At 40.2% G+C, this 26,774-nt stretch overlaps 1 protein-coding gene and 1 long non-coding RNA gene across 9 annotated transcripts in view; one reads left to right on the forward strand and one right to left on the reverse strand.

Annotated features, from left to right (window-relative positions):
* Positions 1–782: 782 nt before the first annotated feature.
* Positions 783–1,491, reverse strand: LOC137672644 (uncharacterized). The gene is made up of 2 exons (XR_011049606.1): positions 1,195–1,491; positions 783–856 (listed from the first exon to the last, which is right to left on the reverse strand). It is a non-coding gene; the product is annotated as an uncharacterized lncRNA (long non-coding RNA).
* A 102-nt stretch (positions 1,492–1,593) lies between these two features.
* Positions 1,594–26,774, forward strand: part of RABGAP1L (RAB GTPase activating protein 1 like) — a 257,691-nt gene continuing 232,510 nt past the window's right edge. For 3 of the 8 annotated variants that reach the window (XM_068417063.1, XM_068417070.1, XM_068417069.1), the window contains exons 1-4: positions 1,594–1,757; positions 2,486–2,562; positions 23,995–24,162; positions 25,428–25,620. In XM_068417063.1, coding sequence (XP_068273164.1) covers positions 24,028–24,162; positions 25,428–25,620 — 328 coding nt within the window. In that variant the 5' untranslated portion in view covers positions 1,594–1,757; positions 2,486–2,562; positions 23,995–24,027. Of the gene's footprint in view, positions 1,758–1,994; positions 2,059–2,485; positions 2,563–22,079; positions 22,226–23,994; positions 24,163–25,427; positions 25,621–26,774 lie in introns of those variants that run through there. The other 5 variants (XM_068417064.1, XM_068417065.1, XM_068417067.1 and 2 more) reach the window with 5 other exon arrangements.

Here is a 26,774-nt window from a genome sequence, read left to right on the forward strand (position 1 = left end):
AATGCCAGGGAAACTTTTTTCTTATGATTCCTCTATTGTAATATTCAGTAAAATCGTTCCCCTCCTCCCCCTTAATTTTTCTTCTTTCCCTATGCTTTTGTGGTTTATCTGAATGCTGTGGTGTGATAAGAATAATCTGAAGGTAATTTAATTTACACCAGCTGCAGACAACTAGGAAAGATATGTAATAGTAACAACAACAAAGTGAGGGACTGGTGTAGCTTACAAGTGGCCAAACAGTCCTGCATTGCGCTTCTCTGGGAAATGCTCTCCTTTGTCTGCTTGCCTTGCCAGCTTGGGGACTGGTGCGTTACAGCATGGCAATGCAAAAAGACCATGTAACAAATAAACCATCTCTCTGCCTGTTTGCAAGTTCAGAATTCGCTTTGCTTTTCTTACAGCATCATACAAATGAGCATTAAAGAGAATTAAACGCTCGGATGTATCAAGTTTCAGTAGCTGTGCTCTTACAGTGCATTAAAAAGATCTCCAGAATCAGACTGCTGTGGTTTTGCTGCTACAAGTAATGGTGCTTCAGCCTTTGCCTCAAAGTTCCCTAGCGCACACCTCTGCAGCAGGTAGCGATGAGGGGAGGGGAGGCTGAAGCGCTGCACCAGCCTCCTGGCATTTCACACCCGTGTCATGTAGACATGAGCTGTCCGAGCAGACCTGCTATCTTGCTGTCCTGAGGAGCACGGCGTTCCCAGCCGTCCATCCCAGTGACAAGAAAACAACGTACAAACGGGAATCCGGCCATCCCGGGGCGACTGGACACGGCCTGCTGGCTTTCACACAACAAAAGTTATTTTATTCAAGGCTGTGGTCTGACATTCCTTAAGGTTTTGCTGATCCACATCTGAAATGGAAAGAACACAGACAAACTGTATAAATTATGTGGTTAATTTAAATGTAATTTGTTGCACACACAAAAGAAGAGAGACAAGAAACCAACAGGACAATCTTTCATTGTTTAAACAGACTTTATTTAAACATAAACAATAATGATATTTATTTAAACGTACACATATATTTACTATTTAAATATTAAATATTTGCTTAACCATACAAAAACACTGTTGATAAGCAAACACAAGCTACCGCTTAACGAGACTGGGGTACGAAATCAAAAGGCAAACTTTAAAAAGAAAAAAAAAACACTTTTTTTTTTTAAGAGCACCACGATTTGTAGGTCACCTCCATTGTTCTTCAGCTGTGGTCCAGCAGTTTGACGCGTTTAGGCTGCAGCTTTTGGGCGAGCTGGATCGCTTCTGCGGAGCCGCACACTTCCCAGAGCCGGCACCCCGCCACGCCACCCCGAACCTGCAGACGGGCTTCATGCCCGGGCGGCCATCCCGCTTCATCAGGGCGGCCGGGGAGGCGGCCTCACCCGCCGCCGCTCGCACCCCGCGTTTCTCTCGGCCGCCACATTCCCCCCACCGCCGGCTGCCGCCTCGCCCCCGCCGCCCGCCCTCAGGGGCCGTGAGGGCGGCGGGTTGCGTCGTCCCGCCCTCGGAGCCGGCGCTCGCGCCGTGTCCGCGAGGGGAGGGGGCAGGGAGCGGTGCGCGCGCGCGCCCCCGCCCGCTCCGCCATCCACCCGCCGCCGGTATGTGGACGGCGTTGGCCCGGCCCTGAGGCGGCTGCGCGGCCCGCCGAGCCCTTCTCGCCCGGTCTCCTCCTCCTCCCGTACGCAGGGAGCCGGTGGCGGAGGACGGGCTGGAGGCGGCGGCAGAGCGGGGAGGACGGTTTGGCCGCCAGCGGTGAGTGAGGGGGGCGCTGCCTCGGGCCTCCTGCGCCGCGCTGAGGGGAGGGGACGGGGGTCTGCGAGGGCGGGAGGCGGGAAGCGCCGTCGCTCCCTCAGGACAACCGGCGGGGAGGGCGAAAGGCGCCGGTCCGCCCCGTGTCACGGGGTGACAGTGCCCGGTGACCCGAGGTGGCTTCCTCCTTCGGCGGGCCCTGCCGGCACGGCCGCCGCCTGCGGGCCGGCTGCGCGGCCCCGGGAGCCGCCGGCTGCCTGCCCCGGCCCCTGACGGCGGCGGCGGAGGGAGGAGGCGGCACGAGGTGCGGGGCTCTTCGGGGGATGGTGCCGCTTCGTCGTGTTTTCTTGTGTTTGTGGTAGGGGGGAGTTCCCCGTGCGCGGCTGGGCGCTGGGGTAATGCCGCCGCGGGAGGAGCGGAGCAGCAGGAAAGTGGGGGGTTTGAAAAATAAAGTTGTTTTTCCTGGTGAGGGAAGAGAGAGGGTTGTGGAAGTGTTCCTCTCCCTTCCTCCTCCTTAGGAAAAGTGAAGTCACTTCCCAAGAGCCAAAACTAGCAAACTACTGTCCTAAATATGTGCTGTCTGCAGGGCTCAGATTCATCCACGTTTTGTTTTTTTGGTTTTTTTTTTTTTTGTGGGTTTGTTTTTCTTTTAAATGTTTTTTTTCAAGCCCCTTCCCCAGTGAGGCCCTCCCGAACTGCTATCCGGTACAAAACTCTGTGTCTTTACATAGCGTACTTCAAAAGCTGCCGAAGCCATCTGAAGGGGGTATGGCACTCAGTGAAACGGACTCGGCAGCTCTGCTCCTGTGTAAGTTTCTGAAGTGTGGCACGTACTTTGCTCTTGCTGTCACTCTTTCCTTGCTTGTTTCTGGTAGTGTTGTAAATAAATCATAACATCAGGTTTTGTAGCTGCATGTGTGCATGCATCCGTTCTTTTATGTAAGAGGAAAAAAAAAAGGTTTAAAGTGTCAGCTCTTCTTTAAACCAGAAACAAATCCAGCAACAAGTAAAACAGCTTCATTAGGTAAGTGTTGCTTATCTTTCCCTGTCAAGCAGTAGTGTCACATGTCTCTGACTTCTCAAATGAAACTTTGGAGAAGGGCAGCTGCCCTTTATGTCTCCAAAGAGAGATCTTGGTGATGTTACAGGCAACATTTTCTTATCCCTTTAAATTCAGGAAAGGTGCCGTGGCTTTATTTGACAGAATCTCTGTGATACAGGCCAGAATCCTGAATGCTCATCAGACTGACTCATGCTCCAGGTCTCACAAAGATCTACAAGGGGTATAAGATTAGTTCTGCAAGTTTAGCCTGTGTCTAGGTTTTTAGTAGGATTGTAGCTCGTACTGTTTGTTTATGTGGGTTATATGGTATTAATGATAGTAATTAAGAGGTTAGTTTGCAGTTTAAACTTGAAGGGACTACAATATAGTTACAGTAAACACAAATTGACTCCAGTGTTGTAAGAATTGAAGCTAAATTGGGGCATTATTAGAAATACTCTACAGTGTTTTCTTTAAGGGGGGTTACAGTGAAATGTATTGCTTGGGTAAAAATAGCATTTAGTCCTTTAAAAAGTGATTCATGGATTAAGATTTGGTAATGTTAGTAAGCGGACTGCAGAAAGATCCAGGGCATAGCGTGGCTTTCTGTGGCAACCAAGTTCCTGGTGCATGCTCCCCAGCATTACAAGACAGTCTGAGTTGTGGCTGCTCCTTCCCTTGTGTCATCAATGGGACTTCCACGGTAAGGAAGTGAGTTAAGAGAACTAATTGGGCAAAAAGTAGTACTTTTATTTCTTTTTCCTCCCTGAGTTACTTTTTGGTTAGAATAACTTCCTGAACCAACTCACTTGCCTGGTCCTGTGGACATTGTGAGGACTGAGATCTAGAGGAGGAAGCAGCGTGTTGGTAGGGAGGAGGGCATAACTGCAGTCCTGAGACAGTCATGTAAGTTGTGATGGGTGTTCCAGTTATCTGAGTGGTTTCATGGTCAGTAAGTTAATATAAGAAGGCACTACTGCTAAAAGGAGCAACTCTGTGTTTTCGATGGGCTTGTGCCACCTGTGAAAATAGCAAATGATAGTAAGGGTGGTAGGAGCTCTTTCTGTTGGTGCTGGCTTACGTTGATTATGAAGCAGTGGGGTCGTTTGTCTCTATTTTTCTTCCATGTGTCCGTAGAAGTAGCTGTGGTTTTTTCCTGTCTCTCCTTTGCATATCCTTTTTTCTCTCTAGACTTTTTGTTGATTCATTAATTTCAAGGAACGATTTGGGCATTGTTACATAGTGGCCTTTGTAAATTTATTCAGCTCTAATTTAAAAATAATCAGTTGTATATTGTGATTACCTCTGCTATAATTGGAAGGCTATTTCAAACTTGACTGACCTTAGTAATTACACACCTCCTGATTTCCAGTCTAGATGAATTTGTCATGGGATTACACCCATTTTATGTACCCAATGGACTGATGTGTTATATTGGCACTTTTGATCTTGGTATCAAAAGCAGCAGCACTCTTCAACACATTTTTGCATCCATTTGCTTAAGTGCAACACTGCACGTTTCTTTGCTCTTTTCACCACTAGCTGTACTAATCTTTCCTGTAATAGCTCTCAGTTTCTCCCCATGAATTTTAATCTTGACCTTCTAAGTGAAAATTAAAACGCACATTTGAAGTATTAACACTGAGCTTCGTAGAAGTGTCCTTTTAATGGCGATTAAGATGTTTTCAAGTATATTTTCATAAGATGTGTTTTTTGAAATTCATACCTTTGGCTGTTTGTTCCAGCCTTAATCTTATTCTGTTGTACTGGTACAGCTATTAAAGGAGCCATTATTGTAACCCGGGTTGCTGAAGGGATTCATTCTTCTTTGACAGAGTCCTGGTTCATAAGCAAAGCCTGAAATATTTGAATAGAGTTTGAAATTGATTTATTTCACCTTTTTCTGTATTCTTAACTTCAAAAAGAAACAAACCCACTGTGTAGCTTATTAAAAAATACCTCTGTGGCTTTTAAAGTGTTGACATAATTTTGATATCAGAAGTGTTCCAAGAGGGGACTTTGTGAAGCTGAAAGAGAAAAAGCAGTTTGGTGGGTGTGACTGTTTGTAAACAGGACATAAATTAATAAATTGGTTTCCAAAACCTGCTTGGTTGAATAGATTAATCTGAAAGATGAGTAAGGCCTGTGTTGAAAACCTCTAATATGTTGTTTCTTTGGTGGAACGTTTCTTATTCTTTGGAAAGAATAACAGGAACAAAGGTCTTTCTGATGGTTTTAAGTGGACAGAGGAAAAATTAGGTTTTGCCACAAATTGAGATGGGTCACAGCCCTCTGCTTTCCTACTCTTGTCATCCCTGAAACACGAGTCAGGATGTCAAAGAAGGTGGTTCTTTTTTTTAGATCGAGTAAGCTTAAAAGTGCAAAATTGTTCTGATGCTGAAAACTTATGTTCCCTGTTATGGAGGAAGCACGGTGGTACAAAGGGAAGAAGTTCTAAGGGCAGGTAGATAAGAGATGTTTACATTTTTGTGTATCACATTGGATGCATGCTTACTATGTGTACAGGACAACTGAAATTTTTTAATATATGATTAGAAGTAATAAACTTGATGCAAGAATTGCTGAATGAAAGTTTATGAAATAGACTCATAGGCAGATGAAATAATAAATTAATTAAATAGAATCATTTAGGTTGGAAGGGGCTTCTGGAGGTTATCTCATCCAGCTCTGTGCTTAAATTAAAGCAAGAGCAATTTAGATAAGGTTGTTCCAGCCCTTAACACCTTTCTGGGTAACCTGTTTCCACATTGAGTACCCTCGTAGTGATTTCTTCCCCCCCCCCTTTAAGCTAATTGGAATTTACTTTCCAACTTGTGTCTGTTGTCTCTTGTCCTGTCACTGTGCACCATCCTGCCCTCCAGAGCACTGACCACTTTGCCCAGTTTGGTGTCATTGGCAAACTTGCTGAGGATACACCCTGAGCCATCATCCAGGTTATTAATAAAGACATCAGATGGTACTGGTTTCGGTGGTAATCCCTGAGGGGTGTGACTGTAACCACTTGTAACTGGACTTGGTACTGCTGGTTGCTGTTCTTTCAGCCCAGCAGTCCAGTCCATTTCCCAAACACCTTATTGCTGCTCGCTTACCCAGTGCCTGTCTCACCAGTGTGGCTGTGAGGGTACTGTGGGGGACCGTTGTTAACGGCCTTCTGTATTCAGTGCTCTTCCATCATCTGCTAAGCCAGTCGTCTCCTTGCAGTAAGCTAGTGTGTTCATCAGGCATCATTTTCCCTTGGTAAATCTATGCTAGCTGTTCACAATCACCTTCTTATCCCTCTTGGGCATAGGAATGGCTTCCAGGAGGATTTGCTCCTTAATCCTCTCATAGCCTTAGCTTAGGCTGGCTGATCTGTAGTTACCTGCATCCTCCTTCTTGCTGCTCTTGAAGCTGAGTGTGATGTTTGTCTTTTTTCCCATCGTAAGGAACCTCTCTCAGTCTCATGGCCTTTCAAAAAGCGGTAGTGTGTGGTCTTTCAGTGACATTGGCCAGCTCCCTCAGGACTCTCAGATGCATCCCATCTGGTCCCACGGACTTGTGCGTTTCGTGTTTCCTGAAGTGCTTCCAAACTCTGTATTCCTCTTTTGGAGGTTGTTCTTTACTCCAGCAGGCTCTGCGACTAGGCTCAGGGGTCTGGGAGGCTTGAGGGTGGGCCTCACCAGTGAAAACTGGGGCGCAAAAGACAGCAAGTTTGTCAACCTTTTCCATGTTCTTTGTTACCAAGTCCCCTGTCCCGCTGAGCAGAGGGAGCACTTCTTCCTTAGCCTGCCTTTTGCTGCTGGTACAGGACTCCTCCTGGTGCCCTTCATTCCATCCAGCTGGATGCTGATTTTTCCTAATGCCATCCTTGCATGCACAGGCTGCGTCTCTGTGTTTGTCTTGGGTAGCCTCTCCCTGCTTCTACCTTCTACGTGCTTCTGAAGCAGAGATCAAAGCTGGTTCATTTTACCCTTTTATAGCTAGAAAAGTGTAAAACTTTGAAAATAAATTTTTTAATTTATTAAAAGTCTTGGTTAATAAATGATTGTAACCTCAGCATGAAATGTTTGAATGAAAGATGTCAGTTCCTCCTAAGCAAGCAGTAAGCGTTACCAAGCTCTTGTGATAAGGGAGTAAGTCCTGTCTAAAATGCAGAGTGCAACTTGTACTGTGGTGCCAAGGAGACAAAACGATGAGAAAATCGAACCATACCTCTTCTTTAATAACTGAAACAATAACTCCAGGTAGAAATTTTCAGCTTCAGTGCATGCCCTTCCTTTTTTTTTGTGCATTGTAGATAAAAAGGAGATGTTGGTATTTAAATCCATTTTAGAAATCATTGGAATAAACCAAAATTTTGGAAATGGAACCATTTTAAATGTGTAGTGGGAGATAGTTTGTTCCATGCGTTCATTTGACCCCTCAGTTGTTATCTTTGAGTTTTGCATTTCTCAGTTATCCAAGAAAAAATAAAGGAGAGAGTTGTTGAGTTATACTCTGTGCAAACAGTTTGAGACAAAGTTCGTAGTTGATTTAAACTCTCTGCATGTGCTTGATGATGGCTGCAGTTTCTTTACTGGTGTAAGTGTGTGGTTGGTGTTGATGTAGTTTTGTTGGCTTGGCAGTACCGAGGTAAAGCCTTGGTTATAGGCTCGGGCGTGTCAGTTACTGGTCTAGCTTTTCTGTCTGAAGAGGTCTTTGGTATCCGTTTGGTCTAGCAATATGTTTTTTAGTATGATTGGGAGTTCTGAGTTGAGTTCTAATGTAGTAGAAAAGTATTAGAGTGGAATTACATTTCTATGCAAAACAACGCTCAATGACCGCTGTAGTTCATGGTAAAATTGCCCTCTGCACATTTGCCTTTCGAATGTGATCTTTCATTTTACAGTGAAGCTCATCACTAATAATGGTGAACAACTCCCTGCCTTAATTGCTCAAACTCTTAGTATCTCCTATAAGATTTCTAAATACAAAAGAAAAGGTCAAAGGGCAGAAAAAAGTGAAAGGTATTTTTAAGAACCAGTAAATTGTCAGAACAGGATTTCAGTCAGTGGCTGAATCTAAGAGTAGAGCTTGAGGGCTGTTTGCTGAGTGGCTGAGTATGATTTCCGTGTTACTATTGGGCTTAGAAGTGAAGTAACTTGTTCAACGTCATGTAGTAAGTCAGTGACACAAGTGAGGAGTGGATATGAACGTAAGTGACAACAAAGTCCTTTTTCAGTACTTGCTGTAAAACTCATGTAGTAGTAATGCTTTTAATGTAAGGAATCAGCTTTGAGTAACTTACCATTCATGACCCATCCCTGGTCTTTTCTTTCAGGCAAATACAATTGTCAGAATCTCTCTTACATTATCTATTATTTTTAATTCTTTCCTTACCAAAACTTGTATATTTCAAGTTTTGTATTGCAAGATGTAAAAGTAGAAGTTTCTGGAGGACAGTTACTTAGGAGTTATGGAACAGTCTTCAAGTTACACTTTTTGTCAGTGATAAGTGATTCTTAAACCTCCGTACTTCCAGGGTGCTGAGCTAAGTGAAGTAGCTGTACTTTCAGTTCAAGTATAGCTGACCTTTCTGATTAGGTTACGTGTGTTGTATGTACCTTAAGACACGGCACCAGATTTTTTTGGGGCATATTCCAGGTGCTGATCTGTTGCAGTTGTCCATGCATTTGATAGGCTAACCTCATTTTTCCTTTGGAAAAGTAAAAGAGCAAGTGTTAAGGCTTTGTCTGGGAATCTTATTCTGAGCATTGACTTTTAGTGTGAACTAATTGTTTAGTTAATTTTTATAATTTTCACTACTATTGAGGGAAATAGGCCCTCTTATTGTAAGGTTTCTATCTTAACTAGAAATGCACCGTCAGCCCCTCCCCAGCAATGTTTTATTTAAAAAGCAGTTATGGTGAAATACACTGCTTTTCTATTCGGTACAATTACTCATGTACTGTTGTGGCCTTGCAGTGGTATAATAGGGGCATGTCTCCAGGTATTTTTGAATGTTTTGATTATAACTTCTGTAGCAATATGCACTTTCTGAAATTTCTGCAGTGGAAAACAGTTCAAAGTAATTCAATTTAGATATATTGACCTGATTACTGCGCTTCACAGCGATCTAGAGTCTTGTTATCTACTATTTCAACATCATAAGTAAGATGGTTCTAATTTGTGCCTCTGTTGTGTATGCAAACTGTTATTGTGTTTTTTCTGGAATTAGACAAAATGATTTTTCTGAGATCCACAGACTTGTTCCAATACACATATGATATAAACATACTTGTATTTCTGACAAATACGTTCAAATAGAAAAAAATGTATGTATGTTAATTTTTTCTCTTCACTGTCTAACTCTTTATTGCTCTCCCAAAATTTTAATTTAGGATGAAGGCTTTGTTTGCCTTTTTGGTTCTCAGGCCTTTGCAGGCAAATCAGTGTGAAAATAAAATGCAAATAGTCTTAATCTAATGCATTGTCTTTGTGTGTGTGTATTTAGATACAAAATACAAGATCCAGAATTCTAATTTAGAAGCAGGCAGAGACATTCAGTAACTGGCTAAACTTTTAAAATAAGCTTGCAAAAATAATTTGGAGTTTTTTTCTTTGTACTTAAATAAGGTACTGGTATCTTTCCTTTTATTAACACTTTGCTCCAAACTGATACTTTTTTTCGTAGGAGCCTGATTCTTTTTATTTAATGTTACTGAGAAACAAGTACTAGATTGTGTGATTTAGACTGAGCCATCTGAAATGCATGTTGCAGAAAAAGGATTTTTTTTGTCCATTCTGCGAACCCTTTGTTTTATTTTGTTCCACTGGTGTATACTTTCATTGTTTCCTGTTATTTTGAAGAGAACTCTCACAAGTAACTTCTTGGTGGTGGTGCTGCATAAGCAATAGCTACGCCCGGTCCTAGCTGCTTGGTTTTGGCTGTGTTCTGTGTGTTTATTGTGCTAACGTAGGTGCTTGTGTAGTCAAGTGTTGGACTGGCTGAAGAAATGCTCTAATCCTCCTTTCTTTCTGGGGTTAGTTGTCAGTCTCTTAAGCTGTCTGGTCTCCTGTGTGACTGCCCAGATACTTGTGCAATCTTAGCAGGGAAGGTGGGAAGAGTTGCAGCTTTTTTAGGCAGTTCTTCACCTCCTGCATCTTAAAGATATTACCGAAATATCTGTAGCTTGTAAGTACCAACATTTTCAGCTTGGATTTAAGTGTTTGTGAACTCTGGAGTGCAAAAGAGCGACGGAGTTGAAAGAGAACTGTTTGTGTGTGCCAGCAGTTGGTCTGTGAGTAAAACTTGAATTGGCACTCAGATCAGGGAGTGCAGTGAAGACAAGCCCTTGGAGATGTTAGGCCTTTTTGTTCATGTAAACAGTTTGTGTTTGCTCATAGAGGCACACTTATATAATAAAAAGGTATTTTTATCCTTGTTATAGTTGATCCTAATTGTTAATAATTAGTGTCGGCAGTATAAACTTTCAAGAAATTGGGAACTACTAGCTAGAATTCTTCTTGGAGATAAGTATTCAATGATTTTGAGGAAACAAGTAAGGAATGAAAGTGACTAAGGGCACAGTAGAATACTCAAAAAACCCTGATTTTTACATTATTTTCAATGTTACTTGTTACTGTTTATAGCTATAGGAAAGTATAAAAACTGTAAGGGGAGAGAGGAAAGAGTTGATGAAAATGTCTAAGAAAATACTTTGTCAAGCCCCAAAAGAATAATGTGAAAGTTGGAAGTTCCCCATAGTTGTTGAGTGCTATATTTGCCTTTGACCCTTATAGCTTCCCGTTTCCGATTCTTCTTTTCTTTCATCATATTGAGACATCAGAAAGTGAGACTGACTATAAAGGGGTCAGTCTGAAGTGTAGTTTAATGTCTAGCTTTTGATAGTAACCAGAGAAATCAAAGGGTGTAGTAAGACAAATACAAGTGATCCTTCTTCCAGCAGACCCTCCCAGTTTCTCTACCTGGCCTCTGTGATTCTGCTTTTTGTTCTTTCTGGTAGGAAGTGGGCTCCTGGGGTCTTATTGTGGAGTACAGAAAAAGTAGTTGCATTATTCTGTGTATTTCCCAGGAAATTCATGTGAGGTGCCATAATGTTACATTCTTACCCTGTGCAGATGTGCAGTTAGTATCATCTGTTTGCTGGGGCTTCTGAACAGCCGACTTTTGATTTTGCACGGATAGGGCTTGGGTGCTTTGTTGGGCTTGTTGAAGACTCAGCTCTGCCTTGGATGTGTGGTGGAATGCTGGTGCTCATCTAGGTTGCACTTGGTATTTTGGGTTTGAATTCCTTGTATTGTAAACAGTTTATTTCTTCCATGGCTTTTCCCTCGTGGTGCCAGTGTTGCCCATTGTACCATTCTGGCTTGAGGTTGTTTGGCGTAGCCCATCTTTGTCAGCTGCCATCTCTCAGCTGTGTGTTTAGGGACTTCATAACTTAACACTCTCCCTTAATGGAGACCAAGGCAGTATGCTGAAAATACCATTGTGCAAAGGGTATGCTTATATAACTGCTTAGTAGAACGTGACCTTTCGTACTTCTTCACACTTCTGTGAATTTTATATTTTAGATAATTGCCTTTAACTTCCTCCTTGTTTTCAGAAGTAAAAATGTTTTGTGGAAGTACTTAGTATGAAATATTGTTAGTAAGCTTTCATATCTGCATTCAATGACAACCATGTGTCCCTTGTGTTGAAACTCATAGCAAAGCATGGTTATATTTGGGAAGCTGTCTTAAATTTTGGGAGATAGAGACTGTGATTTAAAAAAAAAAAGAAATAAAGGTATAGCAATTGCAGATACAGCTTTTTGACTTCTCAGGATTTCTTGTTTTATGCAAGCAGGTGAAATTATCACATTAGGAATATGGTATAACACTTAAAATTCAAGCTACTCTGGATAGCCTGTCTCAAGAGATAGATACTGGTTTTATTCCTGGTTGTTGGGGAGTGTTAGATGATGATTACTTTAAGAAAATTAATGAGAGTTCTGTCATAGCTTTTTGCCAGATTTCTGCAGTTATACTTCGTGATGCTATAAGCAACTATATAGTATTATTTTAGATACCTTTTCCCCAGCAAGAGCTTATTCTGTGATTTTTGTAGACTAGTCTAGATTAGCCTGAGGCTTACACCAAATATAATCAATGAGAGTCATTCAATTTAATAAACAAGGTGCATAAGATCTAGATAATGGTGGTCTGGCCAAGAGGCGAAGTTTATTTATTAAAAAAGAGCTGCTTTTCTTTGAGCCTAGTGATAGTTTCACGGTAAGAAGGATCTAAAAAGTCTTTTTGTTGTGACGTTTTTAACATAGAATTTATCCTTTAAAGCAATTCTACTTACCAGATTTGATTACTGGCAAAAAGCTGCAAAAACAAACCAAAAACTTTCTTTGGCAGCCCCAGATTAATTTATCTATTGAAAACCTTTCTTTCTTGTAATCATTGGTTGAAGGTGACTTTTTGTGAGTCTTTTCTATAATACCTTGAGATGTACTTGTTTGTTAGCTGTTTCAAGGAATTTTTAAAACAAGAATGTAAAATACTGATCAAAAGTTCATACCTGTATTTTGTTTAGATGGGGTTTAATTTTTTTTTAAAGATAGTTTTTTCTTTATTCCTTTAGGAGGAAAAATAAATTCTGATCATTATGGGTGTCTGGGATGAAAAGAAGAGAAATTGTGTCTTGGAAAAAGGACACGCGTGTTCTTTCTATTTCCCATTTCCCATTTCAGGCAATGTGTGGAGGAAATACTGAGCTTAAGAAATTCTTAAGCTTTCCAGGGCTTGGTATGAAAAATGTTTCAGATGGGAACATTATGCATAGCATCTTCTGAAAATCGAGGTTGTACACAGTCTGCCACTATGAGGTTATATATACACATACGCACACACACACTGTTTGAATGTAAAGGTAACTTCAAGTAATGCAATAAAAACATCTTTCTTTGTGTGGTTTTTTTTTTTCCCAGGTACTTGCTCGCACAGCTTTGAAGGATTCTTCCTTTAGGTCAAGTAAAATTTTTGTCAGAGTTATAAAATATTCTCAATAGTTTATTAACTGAATGAACAGGCTTTTGTATAGGGGTTAGTTGGTTTTTCCATACTGCCTTTCCAAGCAGTAGTTCTTCCTTGAATTACAGAATGGATTTGGAATAATTTGATTAGGGAAGTTGATCATACAGAGAAATCTTCTCAAAGAACACACTGTCATTAAAAAAAACAGTTCTGGTTCAATTAAGGAAGATACTCACTATCCTTGGTATATGTCTTTCAGAAACTTTCATATCCGCATCTCATACCAGTTCCTAGAAGAGTTTATGTACTTTGGAAAACTTCAACAGTGATCTGCATGTTGAGGCCAAACCTTGTTTTCCTCCTCTTGATCACATGAGCAAATTGTTTTGATTCTTCAGACTTTAAATGGAAAAAGCAGAAAGTGAAGGAAAGCCTTTTTAAAATTTCTTGTTCTAATGTGATTAGGTGAGATAGGGTGGTGTATCTGATTATGTACTGACCTGTTCTTACCAATGGAAGATCATTTTTCTATTAAGGAAACAGTTTTATTGTCTTTTATGAATTTTCTAAAACCTTCCAAGGCCTTTGAAATTAGCAACAGAGCTGCATCACAGAATATATTAATAAAAACTTGCCCTAGGAATGTGGAATACCAGCAGATTAGTTCTGGCATGCAGAGGGTGTTAAGAATTTACTGGTTAAATAAAAATCAGAGTGCCAGTTGAACCACTACACTTCATGCATAGGACTAAGAGAGACAGTAGTTACAAAGAGGGTCATTTAGTGTGACTTTTAATTGTCACACCTTTCTGTGTTTCTTAATATCAAATGGTTATCTTAACTTTCATGAGGTTTCTCTTTCAGTTAATCTTCGTCTTTAAAATAACTGTGATTTCTCGCTCCATCTTTTCATGTTATATCTAAATATTTAAACTTTCAAGTAACAATTTATGATCTTAGCTTGTATTCTAAAGGATTTTAAGTGCATAATGTATGTGGAAGTATTTATTTTTAACAAGAAGCTTAGTTCTGTTTCATATGATAAAGGAAATGTTTTTCTTCCTTATAAAGTCTTGGGTGCAATCTGCGGTTGGTAGTATAAAGGTAGCTTCTGGAGTTAAGAACAAAACATTGTGATTTCAAGGCAAATCTGCAAAACCTAATATTCCAAAATGCATGTTGCAGATCTCAAGATAACAATTGTCGTAACTTAATTCAGGCTTTGAGGAACAAGGATTTCACTAACTCTGAAGGTAGTTGGAGCCAGGCAAGGCATCAAGATTTCTTGTGTTTCACTGATGTCGGAAGTGACACTTGATAAGGCATTAGTTTGGCAAGGAGAAAGATTGGCACCCTGCATCACTACTGTATTGTGTCATACTGCTGTTCCGTAGGGTCTCTTTTGCTTTGCATCAGGTAATTCCTACTGGAAATAATAGTTTGTGGAAGAAATACCTGTTTGGGATATTCAATATATTTAATGGAGAGAGGTTGTTCCATTGGCTAAATTAGACCAACACTGTTATTTTTCCTATTAAGGAATAAACCATTAAATAATCTCTTTAAAACAATGATTGTCTTATGCTACTGCTTTTCTCTGGAATATAGGTCGTCATATTTTTGAGTGTGTGGCCATACAATTCAGTAAATCGGCTGGTGCTTGGTTTCAATTTGAATGCTGCCTGCAAGCATCGTGTAGCAATGAAAAAAATAGGAAACCCGAGTTTGTCAAACTCCAGCTATAAAAAAATTGGAGACTCTTTATTGCTACTTTATATTTTCCAAAGTTAAAAATTAATTACTGGCTCAGGAAGCTGAAGTGTTAGTGTTTAGCTGATGTGTAAACAGTGGGAAGGTCTACGAGAGTTGAGTTATTTGTGTTGTTTGCTTTATCCTTGAGGCAGAATGAGCTACTGCACTTCAGCTAGTTGTTTGAAATTCTGGTAGGCTCCCGAGTAAACCTGTTTGCCAGAACTTGATGTGTAAGTGTGATTATTTTTTTATTTTTTTTTTTGATAAGGTGCAGATGAAGACTGATAACATCTCTAGAGTAGCAGAAGCCGCCTTATTTACACTTATTTCTAAGTTGTGCTTTTCAGAAGGGGGTAGGGAGGAGAAAGATTTTTCTTTTAATTGGCAGAAAATAAAATGTGTTTGCTTAAATTGGCTAAACAGTAATTGGATTAGCTAGCATTGATTATACTTGTAAACAGCATAAATTAAATGTGTCAGCAGGAGGCATGTGTGCTAGTGTAATCTGTTCTTCAGCGGATGTCTCTTTTGCCACTAACTTCTGTGTGCGGACGAATCTTAGGCCTGGATAATTATTTAAATAATTAAAAAGAATCCCCCCCAACCTTATCTTTAACTCTGTTTTGTCTAGGCTGTAGCTTGTCCTCCATGACTCTTATTTGCTCAAACAGTGCCAATAAAAAAAAAAAAGAGAGTACCCAGCTTGACGGGAGGCTATGTTTGTCGCTAGCTGCTTACCTGATATTCTTTCACTTACCTGGGCTGATATTTCGTCTAGTGTTCATGATGCTTCTGCCACCCACTATGTGAGTTTTAGGGGTTCAGATCAGTGGGTTTATTTTGTTTTTAAATTTGCTTCTCATCTTCCTTCATGCCTTTGCTTGCAATGGTCTCTGCTGAAGAGGAGATGTTGTGCTTCTGTGTTTGCCTGTAAACGTCAGCGCTTCCTTGCCTGAGTCATGCTCCACTTAAGTACCAACCACATGCCTACCATTCCTCTAGAAGGGTTCTTCACCCTGATGATCTTAAAGTTACGATAAATAAAAACAGTATTTTGCCCCGAGCAACTCCAAACTATGAATCTTTGTAACGTTTAAGTGGTTCAGTGGCTTATGCGTAATCCAGAGATTCAAGTCAGGAAAGCTGTTTCTCTCCTTTATAATAAATGTCTCGGTATTCATAATGTGGTGTGTTTAAAAAGTGATGGTTAGCATTTATTTGAGAAGATGTGGATGTAGTATGGTTTTGAAGGAGAGCAGACATTGTCTTCTTTATGTAGTTCTCTTCTGAGTCTGTTTTCATTAAATTGTTATTCTTAGGCTATAAGATTGACGTGTAAAAAGTCTGCAAAACCTCTGTATCTAGGCGCCCGGTACAACAATTAAAAACAGTTTGCTGTCCCTGAACAGACTAGTTATTTGCTGTTGCCTACATAGTAGACGTTTGCTTTCACAGAGGAGACAGTGTTGCCAAAATAAGCTATGTGGTTACTTTCTAATTGTGGGGCGAGAGGTTTTGTTTGGTTGGTTTTATTTTTTCTTTGTAAAGAGTTTTGTTCTTAACATTGCTTTCCTGGAAATTAGAAGAATTTTTATATGCATATGCAGAATCACAGAATCACAGAATCAACCAGGTTGGAAGAGACCTCAGGGATCATTGAGTCCAACCGCTGCCCCTACACCACCCTGTCAACTAGACCATGGCACTAAGTGCCATGTCCAGGCTTTTCTTAAACACATCCAGAGATGGTGACTCCATTTTAAAATACATACGTATATGTATTTTAAAATATAGTGATACAGCAGTCATCTCTGTATTAGGTTGATTTTAATCTTCGTAAACAGTATCAGTAAGCTAAGTAAATGTTTGTTTTTCCTGTATGTGCTTCATATAGTCTTTCCCTGCCGGAGATGAGACACTGGGAAACAACTTATGGGTAATAAACCAGTAGTTAGTATGAACATAGACACTTAGCTTCTTACATAAAGATTACACAAAGAGAAGTTGAGATTAAGGATAAAATTATAGTGCTGCTTTTGTCAGTGAGATTTAAACAAACTGATTTTATGAAACCTAGAATTTTCTTCTGCATATGTATCCAGTCAATCAATAGAGAAGAAAAGGGTTTTGGGGAAGATGGTTAATTGTACTGCTTCAACATACAGTATAAGAAGGAATTCGATAAGGTGGTTTAGTCTTTGAGTGAAAAAACACTGAAAAGGTAAAGCTTTGTGTATTTGAACCATTCGTTAGCTTTCTGGGGAAGGTACGCCTCATTAATGTTTGCAAGGACATAGGGATGAGCGCTCTGTGTGCCTCATTAACGTATGGGGTGAGTGCTACAGTAACATATAGTTCTGACACATTTCTTAAAAGTAAGATGCTGTGGTTGAGACACTCAGTTACACGTGTGTTTGTGTGTGTATAACTGTCAGTGTCCGTCCAGCTTCCAGTTCCCTAAGTGGCAAGTTAGACCATAACCACATCACTTCGGTAAACTAGAAATCTGAGTCACGTGGCATCTGAGATTTCAAGTTCAGTTAGCTTAAGGCTCTTTTTGCTGTCATGCATTGTACTGTGGAGCTCAAAAAAAGGGAACAAACCTTGCTTTTCGGTGTACATTTGTCCTTCAGACATCTGTTAGCAGAAGATGAATCTCTGCACAGCTGTGTTGGACCTTCCTCTTCAGAAATGTCCCAGAGATTCTTTTGAGGAACCTTAGTTCTGAAAATAGGTAGAACTTATTTACCAGTATCTCATTTGGGGTTTGAGATCATCAGGCAAACTATATGGCTTTGCAAGCCTGTCTTTAATACAGGACCTGATTTTGTTTGTCTGGGAAAAGAAAGGATGAACTAGCCTGCTCTTTGTTGCCTTCTTTCAAGTAGGCAAGAAACTTCTTTTTAAAACATGTTTCTTGTTGCTTACTGAAAATAGATAGATCAACATTTGTCTTGCTTGCTTGTTGTCTTTTCATAGCTCTACATTTTATCGATTTTTTTTTTTCTTTGTTTGTTTTTTGTTGGTTATAATGCTGAAGCAAAATGAAAAGAATTTTTTTTTCTCCAAACCAACAGTGACCTGGAGCAGTAACTTTGAAATATCTGTTGAACATAAACTGGAGGTAAACAAAAAAATGTCTGATAACTCCTTCAGAAGACTGGTTCATGTAAAAATTGGTATTTACTTTTGGGGACCAGTTTGATGAGGAAGTTTTTGAGTCTAACCAGGTCTGCAAAGCAGGTCCCTTCTGGAAAGTCAGTAGGCCCTACCTTTGATTCTTTTTCTCCTGTGATAGTCACTGCGTGTTGCCAGCAGTGCTCTGTCTTGAACCACTCTGCCCAGCAATCCTATGGACATACATCACTACCTAGGTATTTGTCTTTCTGTATGTGAGGTGTTTTTGCAAGTCTGAATTCAATATGAAATACATGGGAGAGTTGGGGAGGGAAGGAACTGGGAGCATTTCTGTCCTGTGCCTTATGCTGATTCAGTACTGAATCCACCTAGGTTTTCCAGGATTGCTGCTCTTCAGCTTCTTTTGCTCTTCAGCCACTTAGGCTACTTTATAAAGGGAGCTGCAGTGAGCCTGGGATGCCTTCCTGGAATGAAGTAGGGAAGCTGCTAGGTTTGGGCCTCCTAAAGCTCAGTACTGTAGATACGTGTAGTAAGTTCCGGTCTCTGGCCCCAAAACACCTATACCAAGTAGTATGGCTTAGTTAGCTTTTATCTGGACTTTGTATAAGCAAAACACGGGGAACTGAAGTACAGCAGGAGATTAAGTGACTTGACCAAACCTGCACAATAAAGCTCACATAGAAAAGCAACAGTTTTCCTTCAGTCGTTGTAGTATCCTACAGCTTAAGATATTTTTTGGGGCAAGATCCACTTGCCTACCCCCTCCCCTTTTAAAACAAGGTAAGACTGATTAATTACTTTGCATCTCCAAAATCCTTTTGTCTAAAAATCTGTTTGTGAGCAAGCCTTTTCTGAAATGTTACTTTAAAAAATTTTAATCCTTTTATCGTAGGCTTTATTTAGCTGAGTGTAGAAAAATTTCCTCCTGTGTACTTGTTGTTGGGTTTCTGAATGTTTTTTTTCTGTGTGGTATTGTTCATCAAAGTGTGGAGGAAAAATTATCTTCTCTATAGGAACGAGCATGACTGTTCAAGACACTTCCTTTGTAGAAATCACTTCTTTGCGGTAGTAGTTCATACTTCCCAGTGTTTCTTACTGTGAAGAGAACTTTCAAAGCACAATTTGTTGTCATCTTTCTGAAGGTGTTGTTGGAAGAGCAGTTCTGATGCTTGGCTCTGGTTGTTTGGGAAGTCACCATCTGGTCTGAGGTTTCAATCCTTGGAGCAGTGTTGGCAGAACAGAACGTGTATTCACACCTTGGCTGTGTTCGTTCATTTGGCACTAAACTGCACTAGCAGCTTAAACTGAGCAGCTGGACTTCATGCAAAAGTAGCTGAGGTGCATTATGTTTGCTGACTTTCCTGTCCCTGACTGTCAGCCCCTCTCTGCTGGTTGCTGCCCTCCCAGTACCTTAGAATGAATGGTTTCGGTTAGAAGGGACCTTAAAGACCGTCTAGTTCCAACCCCCCTGCCATGGGCAGGGACACCTTCCACTAGACCAGGTTGCTCAAAGCCTCATCCAATCTTGCCTTGGGGCATCCACAGCTTCTCTGGGCAACCTGGGCCAGTGTCTCACCACCCTCACAGTAAAGAATTTCTTCCTCATATCTAATCTAAATCTCCCCTCTTTTAGTTTAAAACCATTCCCCCTCGTCCTATCACTCCATGCCCTTGTAAAAAGTCCCTCTCCTGCTTCTCTGTAGCCCCTTCAGGTACTGGAAGGTGCTAGAAGGTCTCCCTGGAGCCTTTTCTTCTCCAGGCTGAACAGCCCCAACTCTCTCAGCCTGTCTCCATAGCAGAGGTGCTCCAGCCCTCTGAGCATCTTCGTGGCCTCCTCTGGACTCGCTCCAACAGCTCCGTGTCCTTCTTCTGTTGGTGCCCCCAGAGCTGGACGCAGCACTGCAGGGGGGGTCTCCCGAGAGCGGAGCAGAGGGGCAGAATCCCCTCCCTCACCCTGCTGGCCACGCTGCTGGGGATGCAGCCCAGGACACGGTTGCCTTTCTGGGCTGCAAGCGCACGTTGCCAGCTCATGGTGAGCTTCTCGTCACCCATCACCCCCAAGTCCTTCTCCTCAGGGCTGCTCTCAATCCATTCTCCACCCAGCCTGTATTTGTGCTTGGCATTGGCCCGACTCACCGGCAGGACCTTGCACCTGGCCTTGTTGAACTTCATGCGGTTCGCACAGGCCCGGCTCTCAAGCCTGTCAAGGTTGCTCTGGACGGCAGACTTTACACTGATAAAGCAAATGCTAAACCTCTTTCATCAGTATTCTGAGACATCGTTGAGCTCCAGGATTGTCTGCTGCTAATTTCAGGGACTAAAATTAACATGATTGTAGACTGTACGACTGTCTGTGTGTTCTGCCTAATGCAATCAAGAATAAATTTTTACATTCTTAACTTTCAGCTTTTTGTCAGAAAGGATGATCAACAAAATGAGATTATTTATGAGTTTATGACATAACTATCTACTGACTGGAGGTGATTGGAAAGTCCAGAATGCACGTGTCTCATTTCTTGTTAGTAAAGAATAAAAAAAACCCCTTCAGATGTTCTGCTCTTTCCCTTCCCCAAATAACCTTAATGCATGATTCTTTCAGAGGGTTTTTTTTTCTTTGTACTGCTTTTCCTCAGAAGTGCTTAGCTGAAGTATTAGATCGTGTGCCTTTATAACATAAAAATAGAAACTTTTCCCCTCTAAGTGGCTTACTACTTAAGATGGTATAAGTCTCAATAATCTTCTTGACTCCCAGTTATATTCTTAAACTCTCACATGAACTTTACTCAAGTTGTTTAGTTTGAAAAATGACTTGATCGTGATTTTTGGTACTTAGTTTGTCTCTGGCATTAAAAACTCTTTTTGATCAGAGACTGATCATAAAATTTTTGTGTATAAAGCTTTTACTTTCTAAATAGCATGTGGCCAGAATGGGGGAGGAAATGAACAGTCTGTTCACTCTGAGATTTTAGTTTTTAGTACATGCATTTTCCGTGAACAATCTAGAGCCCTGCTATTAATTTGCATATAAAATGGCAAGAACATATGGCAGGTTCTTCAGCATGGACATCAAGAGGTTCTCTTAGCAGAAGACCTGAGTGGTTTGTAGACTTGTTCTTGTAGCTGTACTTGTGTGAGCTAAAGAGTGTAGAACTTCTGCTTGAGGCAGTCGCTTCCTGAATGTCTGACCTGTTTGTGTTCGTGTGTTACTACTAAACTGAAACTAATGTGGCTTTGTTTGGACTGAAACAGAACACTGATGGCAGGTAATGAAAGGCTGGAATTAGGGGTTCTGGGGTGGTAATTTATTGAGCTCACATGGTTGTGTATGGAAAAAGGTGTGTGTCTGCACTGGATGTGGTGGTTTGAACTGATTGTAAAGACAGGCTTGGAGTATGCTCTTAAGGACATTAAAGGCCTTGCAACTCAAATGTGATTGCAAGAATGTGTATGGTATGCTTTTAAGTACCTGACCTGAAGGAGAAGCTCCTTGCAGTCATCTAATGTTTATAATATTTCCTTTGTCTTCCAGTTTAAAATTTCGAAAGTAGGAATTCTCTTAAGCTGCCTTTATCCGCATAGGGTGAGAACAAATATTTTGTACATCAGTATGCTTCCCTAGTTGTGTTATTATAATTTTCTGTGGCTTCACAAATGTTACATTTTCCCTGGTTTTATTATTAAAATATTGCTACAAAAAACTTTTCCTAGTTCACAGTGTGCCTGTCAGTTCTGACTTTGCTGCAGAAAGAACTGGTGATATGCTAATGTTAGCAGCTTGCATTTGTATTTTGATAATTAATATAGTAGAACCATCTTATATTGCGTTCCTGTGTTAGTCTCCCATAAGTAAGCACAAAAAATAAACTTAAATAGACTAAACTACAAAAAAATGGTCAAAATAGCGTATATTATGATCCTTCCTTTCTGCAAATGTGCTAGAAGTAGTGGTGAGGCTTCATTGTCATCTCCAGTAAGTCCAGCAATAGGATATATGGGATGGGAGGGAGAGGGGCTTCTGGTAGACTAGGTCTTTGCTCCTGATGTGACTGACAGTCGTCATCTTCTGTTTCCTCCCCTGGTGGTGTAACTGCAGAGCTAATGATTCCTCAGGATATGCTATATTTGGGGAGCCTAATTTTATGTCCTTTCACTGCCTTCAAGGAGTTCTAGAATAGTGGACTTTCACTTCTATATTGAGGATTTACTTGAAATTAATATTCATTTGGAGCTAGACTCGCTGTTTATTGCAAATAATACACAAGCTCTTCAGCGACATTTTTACAACATGACATTTGTTAAAAAATAAATGGAGTTAATTATCTATAACGTGCTTAAAATCTTGTGTATTAACTTTGTCTTTCTTTTGCCAGAAAGATCTTTGAAACAAAGATGCTTTAAAAAAACTGAAACAAAACTTATTGCAGTGGTGAATCCATTACCTAGGCTTGGGTGGAGCTCAGACTACATCATCTGTCTGAAAAATATTCGTGCTTGTGAGTTCATGCTTAGTTTGGAGGTATGAAAGACAACAGAGCATGCTAACCTGCTAATCCAAATTTGTAATTACTCTCTGAATATTATAGCTGTTGTCCAGTGGCTTTTTTTATAATGTGAATCTTCTAACAAGTTTTTCTGCTATACAAGTCAGTTATCTGAAGAACTTGAGTTCTTTAGTTATTCTGGGATTTCTGTGATTAATGCCCTCACTGGGTTGATGGGTGAAATTGTGGCTAGGTTAGGGAAAATCTTTTTGTACAGTGGCATGTAGAAATGGTTATGACAAGCCAAGTCTTTGAAAGAGCATAAGCATGTTGGCTGTTGTTTCACAAGTGATACAAAATATTTTGTATTGAAAGTAGTCTAGTTCCCACACTTGTTTTTTCGCCTGAAGTTGCTAAACTGTCTCTTGTGGCTAGCGAGTTGAGTAATGCCTGCTCAGAATGGTGGAGAACATGCATGTCTTTTTTTTTTTGAGCGCTGTTTTTGTGGTTCCCGAAAGCTAGACCTAAATTTGCATGCTTTTCTTTATCAGTTGGTGGGTTGGAACTGTAACTGAGAAGCAAGTGTGGCCCAGTTCTGCACCTTGGCACTGCTGTGAGAGGCAACGTGAAGCTAAACCTGGCCTTGTTCACCGCTCACAACAGGCGTTTGGTTGAGCTGCCCCTCTTTGGGCGCTTTCCAGCCCTGCAGAGGTGACAACAGCAGCTTGTTTCTCCCTGGGCTCTATGTGACTGTGCCGAACTCTGAGTCTTAAGCACAGTAAGTCCCAGCACTCAGCCAGAGTAGTATTTTTCAGGAAACTGAAATGGAAATAGATGGTATCTGGAAGTGCAAGCTACTTATAAAGTCTATCTGAAAAATATATTTTCTCTTTTTTAACACAGAAGATGTAAAAACATAGATCCATTTAAAAGATATAAAGTCTAATATACAGCGTTCTTCATTCTAGCCTTTCATTCCCTAAGGAATCAGGGAAGACATTCTGAATTAAGATAGGTGATACTGTCTTTATTTGGTGGACACCTACAGAAGCTGTCCTCATTCTGAAGTGCTAGGAGTGGTCTTCGTTCTGTATGTTTACATGAACTTGTAATGCATAGGCTGACCGTTATTTTGCCCCTTTTTTTTGTTTCTAGATTTATTTTTTTCTGTGCAGACAAGGGAAAACCTGCTCTCAGTTTCCATAATACTGATAGTTGTTTTTTTTTTTAAGTGGTGTGGTTAATATTAACTCTGCAGGTGGTTTCAGAGAAATTTGCTGAGAAGGATGTGATTGTGGTTTAGTATCACCTTTGACTTCATCACCTATAAAGAATAATAAACCCAACTCTAACATAATCAATTAGTAAATGTTTTCATGTGGAGAGCGTACACTTCGATATGCAGTTTGGGGAAAATTAGTCTTCAGGTAATCTGTATCTTCACACAACCTGCGTGACACTGGGTAAGAAATACACCTGTATGAGGGAGAACAAGGGGTGGGAATTAGGGAGGTAGAGAGAGCAGACTCTGGAAGATTAGAACTGGGTAAGAGGTGAACTTCCTCATGTTTTATCTGTACACATAGGTAGCAGCCACTGCTGTTAAATCATAGGGTTTTCAAACACACACCCTAAAAATCCATACTTGCTTTATACCAATGAAATCAGAGTTTGAGGAATATAGTATAATACATTCATATAACTTTAAGTATTATATTTTTCCACAATAACTTCATGTGACATCTATTACCATATTGTTTACAGCTTCAAAATTAATTATTTAATTTTTTTCCTTCTTTGATAGCTTCTTGTGGCAGGAGGAGAATTCTGACCTGAGATGGAAGTCAAAACATCATTTAGCAAAGCCAGTAGGATTCCTGAAACTGTATCCACATTAATTAATGAAGAATTTGTCCTGGTTCATCAGCAATCTGAGGACACCCCTGGAAAAGATGAAAAACCTCAGCTAAAGGTTTACTGTTACTTTATTTTAAATGTGTAGTAAGATTTGTATTGATCAAAAGATTACAACTGCTTTGAATATTTAATTAAAGATACTTGTGTGTGCTTGAGGAGACTCTTAGACTGTAACTTTTGTCTTTGCTTATTACCAGTGAAATTTAACAGCTCAGATTAAGCAAATCTGTCCAGAAGTGGCAGTTTAGTTTTTCTTTTAATAACTTCTGCAGGGGTCAGCTTTGTTAGTATTCTGTGGCTTTGTACATTAGTAAAGGACTGAAAAGTTTTTTTCAAAGAATGAGCTTCAGATTAAAGTTTGGGAAATATTCTTTATTTAGGGATCAGAGACTCTGAATGTTGTTATCTTTGAAGCATGTAATTAGGCTGCATAGGAATATAGACCACAGAGGATCTTGGGTTTTAGGTTTTAATTTAGTTTTCCTGCTTAGTGCTACTTTAGGCATGACTAAGACCTTTTCTAAAAGCTTTCTACCTCTAAATAGCAGAATATTTTAACATTTGGGTGACAGCTGATGGGTTAATTACAAATTTCCCCACTTGAGTTGCAGTAGCTGATTTACTGGTTTTGGTCCACTTGGAACAATAGGAATTTGTTCCCCTTGAAATGACAATGAGTACTTAGTCTGTCTTTGCATAACTGTTTGACAGTAATTTACAACCCATGATTTCTGTCTGTATGAAATGCTAGCTGCTGCTTTAGTAATTATGTCTGGAAAGAGGTGGGTGAACTGGAGATGGAATCCATGATGCAATTCTGTTATTGGCCATGGGGTTTTTTTGGTCTGAAAAGCTAGTACTTGTGAAAGGCTGTAATTTTTTTTCTCTAGGGAATGTGTCTCGCCATTTTCTTGCCATTTCCTTAGACTTGCACCCCTCCCATGTGTGGGACAGTTGGTGAAACAACTGAAACGGATTGGATATGACTAAGAAAGTAAAATTTTCTTTAAGACTAATCTATGACAAAGTCTGTTGATCTTTTTCTGAATGAAGGATCTAAACACGCAAACCTGTTATTTTAAGAGAGGTCTGTAGTTTTTAGATGGATGGTTGTTGGATTAGCAGTGAGAATATGTGCATTATATGTAATGGGATGGGACATTGGATTGTATTTGATTTAATTTTCTTGATTCTTAGTGTATTGTCTTGTTCAGCAAAGTTTCTTAACTTTTGCAATGAGTAAGACTATATGTTTGAGAAATAATAATGAAAGTAAAACTACAAGTACCTTCAAAAAATGTCTTCTCCTTCTGCTTGCAGGTCTTTTCAAATGGAGATGATCAGCTGGAGAAGGCAATGGAAGAGATACTGAGGGATTCTGAAAAAGACCAGAACAATTCCACTGCTCTCCAAGAAGGCTCCAGTGATGCCTGCAGCCAGACAGCTGGAGATGGGTCAGCAGGCCAAACAAATCAGCTGTCTTTGCACCTTGTTTTAGACCCTTCTACTACAGGTATTGCTGAAGTGCTTCCCCTCTCAATCATATATGGCAATTTTTCTCTTTATGCAGTTTCAAGTTAACCATAAAATGAATATAAAGCTTTCTGGAGCTTCATTCCACAACTATACTGGAGAATAGGGCCTCTTCTTTTCTGATTAGTTGAGGATTATAGACAGGAATAGATTATCATCAGATTGATACCTGTTGCTGCTGCTTTGTTTTGGTCAAGATAATTTTCAGTTTGTCTCCAGCCATAGGTGAGTTAGGACTAAGTATTGTGTAACTTGCTGAATGGACTATAGTTGAGGTAGAGGTGCTACTGATGGAGTCTGAGAAGTTTCAGGGCAGTGTTTTCTTTGACAGTACTACCTGCAAATGAAATATACCCTGAGCAAACTGATAAACTTTCCAGCTCTGGTTCTGTCACCAGGTATAAGTAAGAACAGCTTTAGATTTTATATTTGCTAGGAATGGTTGTGGTACTCTTCTGGTATTTGAAGTTTTGGTAAAAAGGGAGGACTGAAAGCTTTTTATGTAAACTATATTGTATATATTTAATGTAAAGTATATTGTAGCCTTTTAAAAATATATATATATATATATGTTAAGAACACAAGGCTGTGGCCATATATGTGGGCCTTGAATTAGAATTCTTTTTCCCTCAGTAGCATGCAGAGCACTGTGTCAGATAATTCCCATAGCATCTCTTTGGGAAGTAAAAAAAAAAAGCTTTTGTGGTAGAATAAGATTGACAGTTTACACTTAATGGAAACACCCTTCTCTTAATTATATATACGCTGTATTTTTGAGAAACTTACCTTACTGGATCCCTGTCTGACCTACTTCAAACAGAACACAACCCTCAGCATGAATGGACAAAGAAATGCTTGTAGATACATTGCCTCTCCTCAGTCACCTCATAGGAATAATTCAATTTTGCAACCTTTGTGATTTAGGTGCTATGGAAATATTAGATATAGTAATAAGAAATAGAAATAACAGGGCAGGTTGCTTAGAGAGGCTTGGAATGTCTGTCTTTGGAGATACCAAAACTCAGCTGCACAGGGCCCTGAGTAACCTGATCCAGTTTTGAAACTAGCCCTAATCTAACCTCATCTGTCTTTGAGCAGGAGCTAAAGCTAGGTGGCCTCTAGAGGTCTTTTCCA

Source organism: Nyctibius grandis, chromosome 21 (genome assembly GCF_013368605.1).
Source record: "Nyctibius grandis isolate bNycGra1 chromosome 21, bNycGra1.pri, whole genome shotgun sequence".
In the NCBI taxonomy this organism is placed as follows: Eukaryota; Metazoa; Chordata; class Aves; order Nyctibiiformes; family Nyctibiidae; genus Nyctibius; species Nyctibius grandis.